Raw genomic sequence first — 17,814 nt, 5'->3', positions numbered from 1 at the left:
ATAAATGTGTGCTGTTCATTGATTGGGAATCACTTTGAAGCAGTCTGAAGCGCTGTTGCGCTATCCTGTAGAGCAGTGATTCCCAAATCTGTCCTGGTGGACCCACAGCCCTGCACATTTTGTATGTCTCCCTATTTCTGACACACCCATTTCTACTAACGAGCACACGAGTTGAATCAGGTGTGATATATGTGGACAGGACAGGTTTGGGTACCACTGCTGTAGAGCTTGCAACAGCGCCGCCTTTGTGACATATTCACCGCGTCTCTGCAGCGCAAGTGGGAATGTCAGCGGGAGTAAAAAGTTCTTGCGCAGACAGAACGAGCAGGTATGAAACGCCTAAGGTGAGGGGAAACTTTCCACTAGTTAATCAATCGCGGATGTTTCATTATCTCGGGCGGTTAAAAAGTATAAGAGGATAAAAATAATAGAAGCAAACACTTGGGCGGCTGTTAATATACCTGGGCGGCCCGCCCAAGTAAAGTCTATGTGTGGGAAGCACTGCTGAATTATCATAGTAACACAAATTGCTTTCACATATTGATGACATCATACCCTCAGGCAGCAAACGCAGCAGAATCAACAGCTTTTACCAGAAATTGCTTACTGCGCCTTTAACCATTCCCAATGGGAGGAAAAGTCGCAAATGAGATCTTTTTAATTTCTCGATTTTTGGTGTTTGACATGGATAGGCCTCTGTCAGAGCAGAACTTATTTCTCTCTAAAAGAACGCTTTTACCAACATTTTACACGTTCACATTACAGGGAGAACAAATGGAGACTTGCTCCTGATTCTCAGGATTTTCTTCTGAGAAATGCAACTTGATCTCACGAGTCTGCTTTAAGAGTTCATTATGAATTTATTTATAATTTCAAATCTAATTCTTCAAAAATCATGATATGAAATCTATGCTATGCGATCCACATTAATTTTACAACATAATTTTTTTTTTATATATTTAATAAAATCCTAAGAGATTTTAGGAGGAAAAACCTGAGACAGCATTGAAAGATTTTCAAGACATACTTTGAAAGTTGGTTTGGCAAAGCCTAGTCTGAAAGTTTTACAAAGCCTTGAAGTTTGAAGGTTATGAAGCATTAAGCATTTATACAGCATCTTTGAGATTCAAGAAACGAGTCATCTGTATTTGTGGTCCATTTTCACAGCAGAGAAAGACTGTGTATGACCGATATGTCAGCTAAAAGTTAATTTTGTCAACATGTAGGTGAGCATAAGTTATTTTGAGTTCGGCTGTTTTGAATAGATGTACAGTATGTCAGAACAGGCTGAATGACTGTGCTGATTTTGGTGGACATGAGGTTAAAAGCTCTAGTGGTTTTCAAACAAGAATTTGTTATTTTAAAATAATTATTTGAATATTGTTTTGAACAGTTGGATCTTCGGGTCAAAAAGTTGAGAGAAACTGCACAAGGGCAAGTTAAAGGGGACCTATTATGCCCCATTTAACAAGATGTAAAATAAGTCTCTGATGTCCCCAGAGTGTGTATGTGAAGTTCTACCTCAAAGTACCCTACAAATAATTTTTTTATAGCATGTTAAAATTGCCACTTTTTGGGGTTGAGCAAAAATGTTTCAGTCTGTGCCCTTTAAATGAAAATGAGCTGCTGCGCTCGGCCTAAGAGGACGGAGCTTCAAGAGCTGATTCTCTGGTGTCAGGAGTCAGTCAGGACACACTATAATATCAGAAACTGCAAATATATGCTGCATGGAGATAGAACAGGTATAGTTTAGTTCAATTACTTTTTCTAACTATATTATTAATATAACTTATACTGTCTTCTTGCTTTTATGCACTATATTAGTACAAGCCTGTTTAATATTATCCATAAACTCTCTCTCCCTTGCATTATCATCAACGTACATAGCGAAGTACACAGAAACACTCGTTACAACTAACCGTAAACCAATATATAAAGACTTTATGCCTTTTCGGCTTTATATGCATAAAAATCAACTCCGATGAACTGTAATAAAGTGCTCTCACCTTCATTACTGCCATATCCAGTATCACTCTGGAGACTGTAAGCTGGATCACGAACAGTTTACTGATCCATCCTTGAGTAACACATTTTTTAGCACAACCTCTGTTTTGTATTGTCCCTTTGTATTGACATTCGTTCACAAAGCAGTCCGATGTGAAATGATTCACGCAGACATAAATGAATTTCGGTAGAGTGAGGGAGCATTTTCTTTGAAAACAAAATTAATCCACCTCGTCTTCAGCGGCTCAGATTTAGGGAGTAAATGGAGAGAGCTATGTGGATTAATCCATCCAGCTACACAACACCTAAAATGCTTGGGAGACATTCTCATCAGTGCAGCAATGGCGGACTGTGAACTTGCTGTGAACTTGCTCAGGGCGGTTCTATGTTAAAACGACAGTGTCTGTCAACATTTGTGGGCGGGGCCTGTGGCTAAAGTGAGGTCACATTGCCAGGGATCTGGAAACGGCTTCTGGGACACTGCTTATGATTTATGGGGATTTAAAAAAAAAAAAGAAAAGGATTAGTTGGATTTTTATCATTATAGGGTGGTTGTATACACACACTGCCAACACACATTTATGTCCAAACACCATGCACAAGTGAATTTTCCATAATAGGTCCCCTTTAAAGAAGACCTATTGTGCTTTTTTTGTGTGTGTAATGTTGCTGTTTGAGCATATAAAAGGTCTGCCAAGTTACAAAGCACGAAGTCACTCCAAAGGGAGTTATTCATTTTATCATTAAGCACTGTTTCTGAACTCCCTGAAATGCCTTTATTGTAGTCTTGAGTTTTCTTCATGAATGTACACCTCACAATATCCCTTATTTAAATAATTCCGCCCAAGGCATAGGCAAAAAAAAATAAGGGATGAGGCCTGGGCAGCGTTTCCCAAAAGCATCGTAAGCTTAAGTTGATTGTAGCTCCATTGAAACTCAATTTAGGCTTACAATGCTTTTGGGAAACGCTGCCCTGGTTGAGTTGCGTTAGTGGTGTGTTGAAACCATAGACTGTAAAAAAAGATGGACAACACACCTGCACTCTTTTCCATTGTAGAAAAGTGAAGCCGCCAATGTCCCAATATGGCGCTAAGATCTTGGAGCCCGAGTCTGTGCAGTAGTGAGCGTTGAGTGGAGCCGCGGTATCAAGGCCCCGCCCACACCGCAGAATCAGGATGTACTTACACTAGGTGCTCTGAACCGTGCCCGAGCGTGTTTGACCCCCAAAGCCCGGTTCGTTTGACAAGTGTGATCGCTCCGTTCCGTGCCCAGGCGCGGTTCATTTAGCCGTCCCTGGCCCGCTTGGAAGACCAGAGCACGGTTCACATGCAGTGTGAGCACAAACCGTGCTGGAGCATGGAACAGCTACTGTCAGTATGCGCTGCTGTCATCATTATGACAGCAAACATCTTTATTACTAATTTGATAGTACACTTTTCAATTCATGTACTTAATTCGAGTGTATTTGGGTTTATAACAGGTCTGAATCTCACCTTATTGATGAACAGGAATTGTATATTGCAAGTACAGCTGCAAAATTCCTCCATTAACGTCACCTACGTTTGTAGTTTGTAATAGTCCTCTGCTATGTGCAAGTGAAAATCGCTGCATGGCATAAATGATAAATCTATTAGGCAGTATCTTAGCAAAAGATTTCTTCCCTACAAAAAGTTGCATCGTATATACATCGTATATAGCGGAGAGTGGGGAGGTGGGACAATCGCGCTCGGTTCAAGGCAACTGTGCCTAGTGTGAGTACACCCTCAGTTAGTATAGTTTACTGCATAACAACTCATTATGTCGGTATGAAATAAACAGTTATGGAAATGTAGAAATTAAAGTTAAAGCTCCAATCTCCTCCCGAAAACCTTGAAAAAGGTCTGTTGTTGCCTCAGTGACTACTTCGCTCAGAGCAACAGTTTTGGTAAGGGGCTTGACATTTCCAAAACACGCTTGAAGCGGTTGATCAATCACAACACACTGGTCCAGCTGGACCAATCAAAGCACAGGAAGGAGGGGCTTCACAGAGACCAGAATAACACAGTGTGCTACTGACAGACTAGGAAGAGAGGTGCTGCAACAGTGTCAAATATGTGAAAAATAATGGTTTGTTGTTGTTGTCATTGTTTTTTTGTTTTTTTATGAACATTCAAACATGAAAACCTATTCTAGTAGCCCCAAAAAACAAAATCAAGACTTTGTAAAATGGCATAATATACCCCCTTTGAGAAGAAATGTTGGTTTTGGGTTGATGATTTTGAAACCTTAACCCAAGTTTTGCACAGTTTACTTTGTCAATCCAACATAATAAAACATAACTGAGAAGTCTCATGAGCTCTGAAAGCGCAATCTCTGAGCGATACGGTTTTCCTCTGGGCTACTGAGAATCACAAAGCAGCTGCCGCAGAGAGATTCGCCCTGAGCTGTTGTTGAATCCTGTTGTGCAACATTTCTACAAATGCTACTGCTGGCTTTAATGCTGATGACTAAGGCAGACACATTAGTCCAGATAGGGGGGTGTTATCGCTGTGTAATGAATTGAGATGGTTGTTCCACTGGCTGCTGCATGGTTATTTGTTAGCTTTTTTTTGGTGGTGCCCAAAGCATACAATGTACAGTGGCTTGCTTGGCTGCTTTCTGGTCATTCATCAACGAATGATTTCCATTATGTGGTGCAGTCAGCTGAAACAGAAAAAAGCTTTTCTGGATGTGCGGTTCATTCATTCATTCATTCATTGCTGCTTCCTGCTCGACCTAAGAACAAGCGTTTATGAGATATGTCGGTACTTTAATTCCCTACTGAGAAATTTGAGTCTTTAAGTTGATTCAATAAGAACAGTGCTGGGGAAGCTACGAAACTGTAGGCAGTCAAGCTAGCCTGTTAAAAACATCCACAAAAAGCGCATTGAAGCAGAATTTATCTGACACTAAAACAATGAGGATGTCAGTTATAATGACAGGATTAAACTGAACAGATATTCTGACGGTAAATACAACCCCTTGTGAAAAAGAAGTACACTTTAGCATACTTTTAAAAAAAGTACTTATTACAGAAATAAAAGAATATTAAGTACAAACTGAATGTAATGTTTTCTGAAACTTAATTGTATGTAATTGCAATTAAATAAAATTGTATTATAGTTTAAATTTAAATCAAATGCAGTTATAGCTGATTTTTAAAAAGCCTTTTCAACTCGGTTATTTGGGACTTAAGTACATCTTTATATGTAATTTCATAATTACTTCTGTTGTCTTTGAAATATGGTTAAGTTTACTGCCGAATGTACTGACAAGCATTTATGGCAAACTAAAATGTGCTTAAATGTCATCTCCTTTGAATATCATACTTCATGTATTTAAATATATTTGCAATTACACATTAGTAATAATGAAGTTGCGATTTAGTACATTTATGGCTTTAGTTTGTTAGTCAACACATCAAAATAAGTGTACTTCATATAAAACACAAAAAAAAAGATTATTGAAACAATTATTTTAAAGTAAAACTTTTAATTTGACATTATCACTAAGTGCACATTTTAAAAATGCACTTAATTGTGTCATGAAAGCATACTTTAAGTACACATATAGCCTTTTATTTAATTACTAAATATGATGTGTGAGTACAGGTTTTTAAAAAATATACTTTTAAGATTTAAAGTACACAACAAGTGCACATTCAGCACGATTATGCACACTCGAGGGCGTAGATTTGGTTTCAACTTTGGGGGGGTTGAACGTTGGTATGGTTGTATTGTATCGGGGGGGTTGTAACTGATGGCTTTGAATATTGGGAGGGTTACCTCCCCCCATACCCCCCCCCCCCCCCACCCCCCCATAAACTACACCCCTGTGCACACTTTTTTTCACAAGAGACAAGAAAAATACTCTAGGAAAAATTACATCTGTAATGCTGGGGTCGACTCAGAAAAAAGTGCAGGGAATTTATTAGAATTGATAATAGTAATAAAATAAACAAACACGAACTGTGAATTAAAATAAAATGCAAGAAACAGAACTGACGACGTCCACACATAACATCTTTGAAAGGACAGCAACCGACCAGGAACAAACAAGACAAACAAGACACCTGGAATCAATGACAGGATAATCAACAGAAAATCTACAACTAGGCTGTGTCTGAAATCACCCCCTATACCCTTAAATAGGGTGCTATTTGAGGGGACAGGCATTTGTAGTGGTGTCTGAAACCATAGTAGACGTTATCAAGTGCACTCATTCAATACCACAATGCTACGCCATAACGAGTGTACAACTGATCTACGCTCAACAGTTAGAGAATACCCATAATGCACTGTGAGAGTTGCGCGCCAAATGAATTCCTGCATCTGACCAGAAGATGGCGCCAGCAGTTGAATCATTCATCCATTTTCCAAACCGCTGGTCCAATGTGGCTATATATCATGATTATGAAATTGTTTAATTAAGGTTTATACATAGTTTCCATGACAGGGTTCAAGATAAATCTTTTCATTACTACTGGAGCTCCCAGTTTGCTAAATTTCAAATAACTATTAAACAGCAAGCACAAACTATGCAAAAGTGGCAGCTTCCTGCGCATTTAATGTCTGAATTCACTCACTTATTTTCATTCGCTCCCTCAAGTGAACTATATTAGTGGACTAATGTAGGGAATAGTGAATGAGGGTATAGGGTGTGATTTAGGACACAGCCCTAGACCACCAATACACAGGAAACAGGAACTTAATAGACTACAAAATAAAAGACATGATCCAAAAACTTGCTGGTATATTACAGCAAAACAATCCACATGGACACAAACCTCTGCTCTGGTCGCGTCGCAGGAAAACACATTTTTGTGATGTAGCACTGAGGAAACGAACACCAACGATATGTCTCTGAATGACAACAGACCGAGGCAAGAAAAGTCAGACTTATGCATACTACAGCGCAGTGATTGGATTAAATGAGCTTTAGCTCATGAATATATGTCGAGAATCGCTCGAAACGGTCTACGTCAGCATGTTCGACCATGCCCATACTTGGGCCGAAATACACGATTAGGTCAGATTTTGTGACGTTGCTCCGACTCAGCTTTTCAAACAGAAAGACAGAAATCACTCTGAAAAATGCAAAAATAACTATTTTTCACTTATGAATAACATTAATGAGTACCCTTAGTGTTTTCAGTGATGTGCAGCCTAAACATATCTGTTTACTTCTCAAAAAAAAGTGTTTTGGGGTTTCATGACCCTTTAACATGCTCAAAAAATCTTGAAAATTGGCACAAACATTGGAATCTGCGGCCATTAGGACGCCGCAGAGACTGGGACCCCAGCGTAGCACAGGGGTTCTATAGCGCCCCCTTGAACAGGGTCCGAAAACTTGGTCCATATATCACACACACTTGCATGTATTTGTATGAACCTCGGTACACATATAGACCTCATCAGGCCAAACAACTTTCAAAATCAAAGTTATACGCAGGCTCAACGGGAAGTCAGCTATTATGGGTTGTTTGAAAAAGGCATGCTCTGGAATTTAATATACTCGATTAATCCGATCATAGCCAAACTTGGTCGGCATGAAGTCAAGACAATGAGGATGCTAAATTGCGAGCGTTTTTTGATATCTAGAATAGTTGGCTGTGGCGAGGCAACAAATTTATGGTGAGAAAAGGGGAATAGGAAACTTCTTCATACATTGATTTTTATGAAACTTCAGCAGTGTATTCCTTGTAGGAGGTCGATCACATGGATGTCACTATTGTGAGTCAAAATTATAGCGGCATCAACTGGCAGCAGAAAGTCACTTTCAAAATGCTTTGAGATCACGCTCTTATTTTTACCTGATTTGCTTCAAGCTTCATTATAATAAATGTCAAGACATGGCAAAAGTAGACCTGTGAAAAGATTTTTGATATTTTTCAAACACTGTTACCAGGACAACAGATCAAACTTCAATATTTGTTTTGAATGCTTTTGAGACTCTTAGCATGAAACTCAAACTAAAACCATTACAACATCAATTTCAATGTAGAGACTGCAATGAAGTAGAGAATTGTTGTTTCAAACGATTCATTTACACCATCCAAACATATTAAAAATTGCTGATTGTCCAAAAGATTTTACGAAAATCATATGTATTATTAGCAGAATAAATATTAAGGTCTGACTTAGTTGATAAATGACTGGTCTTTAGTTGCTTAAAAGCTTTTATATAATGTATAGTCTGTTTTTTCTCATTTGATTTCAGGTCAATCTATTCCATTTACAGGCCACAACTACACAAAAGGCCCTTTAGGCAGTATTTAACTGATGCTGAAGCTTTGCCCTGTTGTAATAAAGGGCCAAATGGAGCGAATAGCTGATCTGGGATCTGCTTTAAGTGGTTTGGACTAAAATGTGAAACGTAAGCTGCTGACCCATCATCCACCTGTACCAGCACAGCAGCGTCTGCTCTCACAGGGACAAGCATTTAACAGCCCGTACACAAACGTCTTTCTTTATTTTCTCGGCATAAGAGCGGCAATAAAAAGAGTTCAAGGAGATCTGAGATTGAAGCCATCAAGTTAATAGTGAAAAATAGCTAGCATATAGATTTTTTTTTCTGCTTCCATGTACTGTCTCGTTGTCTTTTATGAAAAATTTAGTTCATTGTTTTGATGGAGTTTAACTGTAAGATGTTCATCGCAGTGTCACATAACTTTAGAACTTTTTTGAAAGGAAGCTGATACATCATTTATATGCCTCACATTCAAGTCTTTGACACAAACTTGTACCAAAAGCGACAAGCATTAAAGATACACCTTCAGTTAACATTCTCTGGGAATCAAACCCATTATCTTGCTGGCACCATGTTCTACAATTTGAGCTACACGAGTGTTTCCAGTTGTGATGTTTTGATCTATTTTTCAGTTGAACTGAAATTGAATAGGACCAGCACACTGCTAGGACATTATCTTTGCATTTACAGAGCAGATCAACATCAAAATCTCAGAGTTTATCTTAAAAGTAAAATGAACACTTGAGATTTATGGACCTTTTTTCTCAAGTTCTTTCTGAACTATTATACAGTTGGATAAAACTTAGTTTCTGTGTGGAATGTAGCTCAACAGTTAAGAAATAAGAAAGAAAAATTAAACTTTTTTATTACATCAGCAGCCTGTCTCAAAAGATAACACTCTTTGTATAAATCATGAACTATAGGATTAAGGAAAAGGCTGTTTTGAAATGTAATTACAAAAGAGATAGACTAGGATAAAGAATATGATGTTGTATCATCACTTTCTTCACTTTCCAAAAGATCTCTAATTCTCAAAAAAAAAAAAAAAAAAAAAAAAAGAAACAATGGATTTAGTAAACCAGAATAAGAAATTCAGACATTAAAGTTGAAGTGTCAGAAACTTCCAGTCACGTTATTGAAATTTCATGGGCAAGAAAAGTCCATTGTCAAAAAAGTAATATGAATATCGTGGCCACAAAAATTAATAATTAATTCCCACAACTTACTAATACGTCAGCACATTTTACTAATTTGCTCTCTAGTTTTAAGTAAATCATGTGCACAATATAATAATTACAGTAGTTATCTGGATTTACTAAATCATGGTCGTATTGTAATAATTTGTTCCTTTGTGTTAGTCAAAGGGTTAGTTCACCCAAAAATGAAAATTCTGTCATCATATTCTCACCCTCATACACAGCAAAATCTCCAGAGTTAAATCAACTCTGCTCAGAGTACATATGGTCCCTCTCTAAATAGTGTTAAAATAACACTAAAGCAGATTTAAAGTTAATGAGATAATTAAGCAATTAATTTAGTGATGATTGTGCATTAGTGATGAACACCTGCTGTTAACAATCTGTGATTCTTCAGAATCACTGAAGAAAAGAGAAATACAAGAGCTACAACTGACTTCAGTCACAGCCTTATTAATTGCTTAATTATCTTAATAACTTCAACTCTGTTTAAGTGTTACTTTAACACTATTTAGAGAGGGGACCATATGTACTCTGAGCAGAGTTGATTTTAGTGTATGTGATTGCAACCCTGTAAGACTTTGTACATCTTCGAAACATGTTCATGAAATCTGAGAGATTTCTGTCCCACCATTGACAGTCCGCACAAAGTTCATAAAGAGACGAAATTGTAAAGCTAAGCCAAATAAATTAAGTGGTTTATTAATATATTTCTGAAGAGATATGATCACTTTATATGATAAACATTTAATTTAGGCTTTTATTCACATATTCACATTAAGCAAGTACGGTTGAGCTGTTTGTGTTAACTGATCAATGTTTATATATGAATAAAAGCCTAAATTCAATCTGGTCATCATATAAAGCGATCAAGTCTCTTCAGAAAATATGTACTAAACCACTCAATTCATATGGATTAGTTTTACAATCTCCTCATGAACTTTTTGAAGCATCAAAGTGGTAGTTGAGTAGCTGTCTATTTTTCATTTAAAAGATCTTTATTTGTGTTCTGAAGAGGAACGAAAGTTTGGAACAACATAAGGGTGTAAGAAAATGTTTCTTTTTTGTGAACTAACCAGTTAAATCAAAATTTGTGGTCACGATGTATATATTTTTGTGCACTTTCAAACACTTCTGTCTTGATTTCTTCGAGGGGAAGGCCTATGGGTGGGTAAATATATGGGATTTTTCAGATCTTTGAAAAACGAATAAGCTCGCAAATATTTACATATGAACACGCCTGGAGATGACAGAAAAACACACCGAGAGCAGCTTTCCTTTCTGCTCTGACAGCAGCAAGATCACACCGAATGCTGTGAGTGCATGTTAGAAATCAGGAATGGTGAGTGAACATTGTGCTTGGTACATTATTTTGTCTTCAAACCAAACTTGTGTCTCCAGCTGACAAAGTTGAAATCCCATCTGGCTAGTGCACTTCCCATAATGTTTATGCATTAGGTCAGGATGCGGAGAGTAGGCAGTCTTTTGTGGCTGTTCGAACACATTCGACCACATGAGCGATTACACTATGAAAGCAATCTGATCGAATGCATTTTCAACTACCTCCAGGAAGTGGTCGAATAAGCTCAAATACGTTTAAGACCCCATTTACACCTGTATTTAGCGTCATCCACTTGTGATCCGATCGACCAAAATGCATCTTAATACCAGTGTGTCCTCACTCATGACTCCCCAGGAAGCTTCCTCACTCCTCATTTCTTCATGGTGCAATTAGATAATTGAAATGTCCTTCAAGATGGCTGAGTTTAAACAGTTTCCAGGTCATGGGCTTGAGGACATACAGTAGGAGCATCAATATGAGTGTTGAGAAACAGGCTTCCTCAACACTCCCCCTGCTGCCATTGGTCAGAAAAACAGTAGCCCCGCCCCAAATTTGTGCCATTGGTTGTCACTGTTGCTGTGTCAGATTGGTTGGGATGCAATGTTTTGATAGCCCCAAAGTGTTTACACTTTTTGGGAAATTAACCTATAGTACAAATGTATATTTGGAGAAAGTATTTTAACATTGAAAAAAACTCCACACTTCTCTTTTAACATACTCCTCTGCTGGAAATGAATCTTTTTTCTGACCTTCCTAATAATTAGTTTCTTCTTCCTCTTAGTCTGATCGCTTGATTTGTTAGCCAGCATCACTATTTAACATTCACACTCCGTGTCAGTTTCAAGAACACCTCACACCTCATGTGCTCATGTTGTTGTGGAATAATGAAGGAGGCAGTCGACACTGCGGTCGGTACAACACGTCCATAGCATGTGGGCCTTGAATGAGACAGATCCCAATGTCACCTTCAGGAGAACGCAGCAGTGCCTGGCGCTTTTGGGAAGCCCACATGGTGATCCCCTACTGCCACGAGACGAGTGTTAGCTTGTGAATAATTTCATGCATGCTAACACACTGATTTACGAGCCACTTTACACTTCCTGCGATTTAGCTGTAAACAGAAATGGATATTCTGTCTAAAAATATTTGTTTATTTAATGTGTATTTTTTTTATTGTGTGTTTATATTATTTTATTTAATATATTTACTATATTATATCAAATATTTTTCAACAGGATATTCAGTTTTACATCATGAATGTATTCAGTTTGCAAATTTGAAAGAAGATAAAAGCATATATACAACCATTCATAAGTTTGGGATAGGGATGTCCCGATCCGATCACGTGATCGGAAATCGGGCCCGATCATGTGGTTTCAGACTCGATCGGAATCGGACATTACCTCCCGATCAGGACTCGGATATATATGTATTAGGTTCTCCACTGGCACTTACGGACCGCACTTGCACTGCGGTCCATCTCGAATGACGACGCATCTATTGGTTAATATGGTTTGTTTAAAATAGCAACGGGGAAAACAGACAGAGTTCAGATAATGTATGTTTAAGTCGATGGATGCACAAAACGTTACAACAACGATAATCAGAAAGCGTGGACAAAACAGTCACTCTTTGTAAACTGTTAACTGCGAGTGCCGTCTGCTGTAATGTCCAGTCACCCGGGTGTTGATAGCGCGCGAGCGCAGGTGAGACCTGAACAGCACACGTTGCTGTCTGTGTTTAACAGACAAAACTCATTTAAGCCTTGCTGATTTAAACCTTAAAGAACAAGACGCGAAAGAGAACTCGCGCGCGCTGTGAGAAGATTTGTGTGCGCTCATCCGAAGCGCGCACACGCTTATTCCAGTCAGCGCGCAAATACTGAGTTCTCTTTCAAGTCTTGCGCTTCAGCGGACAAATTCATACAAAAATTATATCAACATGCCCGTCCTAGTGAGTATCCTAGCAAACATAGTCGGTTATGTCTTAAGTGAACGTATATTAGTCGAGAAAGACAGCGCATGTGGAACAGTATATGTACTGGATCGTGCATGTCTTAAAGGGAAAACAACTATTCCTGCTGCCTGTATTTAATGTTAAATCAAACAACAAATAACAAAGAAATCACTCACTGCTCTTGACTGAATAGTTTTTGTAACTTCAATAATGATTAATCTTTATTTATTTTATACAGTAAAGATAATATGCAGTGATATTTTATATTTGATTACTATTTGAAAACTGTTAGATACCTGAAAAACCCGAAACGCACTGTTCCTGGATCTGTTTTTTCACTCTTCTTTATTCTTTTTTATGTAGGCTATTAAGTATCGGATCGGGACTCGGTATCGGCAGATACTCAAAATCAAATGACTCGGACTCGGACTCGAGGGCAAAAAAAACGTGATCGGGACATCCCTAGTTTGGGATCAGTAAGATCTTTTTTCCCCCTTTTAATGTTATGCATTAAATTAATCAAAAGTGACATTAAAGACATAGAATAATGCTATTATATATATTTCAATCTCTATGTATCACTGTTTCCACAAAAATATTAAGGAGCATGAGTGTTTTCAACATTGATGATAATAATAAGAAATGTTTCTTGAGCAGCAAATCAGTATATTAGAATGATTTCTGAAGGATCATGTGACACTGAAGACTGGAGTAATGGTGCTGAAAATTCATCTTTGATCACAGGAATAAATTACATTTTAAAATATATTAAAATAGAAAACCGTTATTATGAAATAATATTGCAATATAAAATATTACTGTATTTTTATCAAGTAATTGTAAAAAGTTGCACACTTCAAGACCCCCTACGACATTAGCAAATTTTCCCTGAAGCTAAATGGGCTTAAAAACAAAGGAAAACTGAGTTGAGATGCAACCGGAATGCAATTAGGCGACTTTACAGCAAGACAAGGAAAACAAATGCGGAATAAGTCCGGGCAGAATCCACTGAGGCTGCGTGATTAAGCCTGGCTTGGATGTCCCCAGTGCCCCTTACACACACTTACACACACACAGACACATTATACTTTCCATCCCCCTTTCCCAGATGAGACACAAGACAGTTGCTAACTCGGATCGAAGGCCCACCATAGTCTGGATTATGTGTCAATTTGCCACCCAGCTGCAGTGGCGGTGTCTCCCTTGCCGAACATGACTAGCTCTAATTAGGCCATGCTACCAATTACTGCTGATCCCAAGTCAGAATGAACAGAAAGAGGGAGGGAGAGAGGCAAAGAATTACACCATTGTTTCGCTTTCTATACCCAACCGCTGTGCTAAATATGTGCAATAATCCATCATTTTGAGCTTAACTGGTTTAACACGCTCTTATTATATGTAGTATTCAATAGGACCTAAAAGTCGATAGTTGGACCAATTTAGTTGTTCATGAATCCCAGCTACGCACGGTATGAAAGGTTGTATAGTTATGGCAAAAGAGCATTGCTATGCCGTTGTAGACATAAAATGCATCAGAATAATAATTTATTATGCTACTTGCTAAAAAAAAAATTAGAATATGCAGCAAATAATGAAAAACCTGTAATTTTTTTACTTGCCTTCATGTCGTTTGAAACCCATATTTTGTTATTATTGCTGTGGAACACTAAAGGACGAATCTTCACATAACTCTTTTCCATACAGCAACATTTTTTTTTTTTTTTTTTTTGTTACAGCAGTTACTGTCGTTAAAGGATTAGTTCACTTTCAAATTAAATTTTCCTGATAATTTACTCACCCCCATGTCATTCGAGATGTTCATGTCCTTCTCTCTTCAGTCAAAAAGAAATGAAGGTTTTTGATGAAAACATTCCAGGATTATTCTCCATATAGTGGACTTCAATGGCCTACAAATGGTTGAAGGTCAAATTACAGTTTCATTGCAACTTCAAAGCGTTCTACACAATCCCAGGCGAGGAATAAGGGTCTTATCTAAAGAAACCATTACTCATTTTCTAAAAAGAATTAAATATTATAAAATCTAGAATAAAATAATATAAATACGTTTTAACCATAAATGCTCATCTTGAACTAGCTCTCTTCTTCTTCTACTCTTTTAGAATTCCGGCCGTGTAGACACTGCAAAGTGTAGATGCTGCCCTCCACAGGTCAAAGTTTGAACTAATTGTTATATACTTGCACTAGCATATTGTATATGGCATTTTAGTTCAAACTTTGACCTGAGGAGGGCAGTAATACTCTTAGCAGTGTCTACACTGCAGGAAATCTAATAGAGAAGAAGAAGAAGAGAGCTAGTTCAATATGTTGTATGGTTAAAATGTATAAAATTTTATTATTTTTTTTTAGAAAATGAGTGATGGTTTCTCTAGATAAGACCCTTATTTCTCGCCTGGGATCATGTAGAACGCTTTGACTGCAATGAAACTGTAATTTTGACCTTAAACCGTTTGGAGTCCATTGAAGTCCACTATAAGGAGAATAATCCTGGAATGTTTTCATCAAAAAACTTCAACTGAAGAAAGAAAGACATGAACATCTTGGATGACATGGGGGTGAGTAAATTATCAGGAAATTTTATTTGAAAGTGAACTAATCCTTCAAGCATAGTTTAGCAACTTAAATGTATTTTCAGTAGCATTGAGAGTAGCTGTTTGAAGTAGCATAGCTTTTCCACAAACTATATGCCTACTCAGCAATTAGTGGTGTAGCACGACCAAATGCTCTTAACTCTTTCCCCGCCACTGACGGAGTTTTCCGGCTTTCCATGTCGTCACTGTTATACATACTGTAGGGCTGGGACAATACATCAATTCTTGATTGATACGATGAATCTTAGTTTTAACAGCAGATGGCGCTCTAGGCTTGTTTTTAACTGCACGGTCAAACGCTGACGAAGAAGACTGCTGGACAGCGCTCGTGCGTTCAGTTGAGTCATGTAAGTGGTTAAATATACTTGCACCTCAACTCAGAATGCTTTTATGATGTGAGATTTGTAATGCGCTTCAACCTTTTCAAACTACCTGAATGATTATTTTAGGTTGAAGTGGTGTGTGTAAAGGAACTGGAAGCAGGCAGTGTACGAGTGTTTCTAAAGCACGTATAGTAGCGCCATCTACTGTTTAAAAACTAAGCCCAGAGAGAATGGTGATACATCAAAAAATATCAGAATCTCTCCAGAGTCTTCATATTGTGAATTGAGATTCGATGTATTGTCCCTGCCCGGGCGCTATTACATATCTTCTGAAAGAGTACAGAATCTCCGTATCAAAACAGGCAAAAAAATACGCAGAAACAAGTGATAAAAACATTGCTTATTCATGTTGTAGTTGTTTTGTTTTTTTGTAGAGGCTTTCTTTTGATATATTGCATGTTAGGTATTCATAAAACAAAATATTTTGGGGGCCATGACATTTTTGTGAAAATTACCAAAAATGCTGGCGGTGGCTGGCAACTACTTCTTTTTTGGGGAAAGATGATCCCAGCCAAGGAAAAAGGGTCTTGTCTAGCGAAACAATCTGTAATTTTCTAAAAAACATAAAATATATATACTATTTAACCACAAATGCTTGTCTTGCACTAGCTCTGTGATGTGCCACGCATTACGTAATCATGTTGAAAAGGTCATACATGACATAGGCGGAAGTACTGTGGTAGGGCGAAAAACTCCATCTCATTTTCTCCTCCAATTTCCAATTTTTTTTTTTTTTTTTGTAAAGGGCGTTTGGCTTAGTCTTTGCATGTTCACTTTGTAGATACTGGATCGTTATTTCCGCCTACATCACACATGACCTTTCCAACGTGATTACATAATGTGTGGTGCATCGCAGAGCTAGTGCAAGACGAACATTTAGAAAGTGGCCAATCATTTCACTAGACAAGACCCGTATTCCTCGTCTGGGATCTTGTAGAGCCCTTTGAAGCTGCACTGAAACTGCGTTTTGGACCTTAATTTAAACATTTGGATTAATCCTGGAATGTTTTTTCATCAAAAACCTTCATTTCTTTTCGACCGAAGAAAGAAAGACATAAACATCTTTAATGACATGGGGGTGAGTAAATTATTCTGAAGTGAACTAATCCTTTAATACCTCAGTTTAGGAAATCAAACATCCTCACCTAAACGACCCTGTTTCTCTCTCAAATGTTAAGATGGAATGCCTGATTCATTTGAACGAGTTAGTTTGTTCCTACTGTCCTCTCTCTTTAATGCCTGCCATTGGAAAATCACATTCATACTAGTCAATCAGTTCATTTGAACCAACCTGATTTCATGAGAAAACATAACTATGGTGGCAAATGCGTATGAATATTGTACAGTGTGTTTCATACAAAAAGCATAAATGTTAAGTGATGTGTAGCCAAGTATGGTGTCTCATGCTCAGAATTTGTGCTCTGCATTTTCAAGTGCACACACACATCAGTGAGTACTGAACACACACACACACAGAGCAGTGGGCAACCATTTTTGCTGCGGCACCCGGGGAGTGATTGGGGGTTAGGTGCCTTGCTCATGGAGAATGGAAGAGAGCGCTGTTCATTCACCCCCACCTACATTCGAGACTCGAACCCGCGACCTTTGGATTACAAGTCTGACTCTCTAACCATTAGGTCCACCGCTAAACCTAACCATCAGTTGGGCATAATCAAGGACTGGTAATATCTATTTTATGATAGTGTTAATTAAACTACCCTCATGATGACCCTGCTGTGTGATTCTGAATCACTATATTGAGACCTGTTGTCCTGATATTACCTGAGTGCTTCCTGTCCTCTTCCGTCCCCTTTCCTGTGTAACACTGGTTTGTTCATATACCTGTCTCTTTCTCTCTCCTTGTCTGTCTCTCTGCAGGTAGCCAGGCTCAGTTCCCCATCACCCAGAATGTGACGGTGGTCGAGGGCAGCACGGCTAACATGACCTGCCGAGTGGATTATAATGATAACACCTCCCTCCAGTGGTCAAATCCAGCACAACAGACCCTCTTCTTCGGGGACAAGAAAGGTGAGTGTGGGCATGAGGTGCCATAAATC

The 17,814-nt window shown here is 38.2% G+C and overlaps 1 protein-coding gene across 1 annotated transcript in view; it reads left to right on the top strand.

The window, feature by feature from the left end:
* Positions 1 to 17,814, top strand: part of cadm2b (cell adhesion molecule 2b) — a 262,725-nt gene that overhangs the window by 187,159 nt on the left and 57,752 nt on the right. The window contains exon 3 of the mRNA XM_067365694.1: positions 17,636 to 17,785. Coding sequence (XP_067221795.1) covers positions 17,636 to 17,785 — 150 coding nt within the window. The remainder of the gene's footprint in view (positions 1 to 17,635; positions 17,786 to 17,814) is intronic.

The sequence above is a fragment of the Chanodichthys erythropterus genome, chromosome 17, assembly GCF_024489055.1.
Source record: "Chanodichthys erythropterus isolate Z2021 chromosome 17, ASM2448905v1, whole genome shotgun sequence".
In the NCBI taxonomy this organism is placed as follows: Eukaryota; Metazoa; Chordata; class Actinopteri; order Cypriniformes; family Xenocyprididae; genus Chanodichthys; species Chanodichthys erythropterus.
Note: the sequence above shows the minus strand (reverse complement) of the source record. Positions and strands in the feature narration are given on the sequence as shown.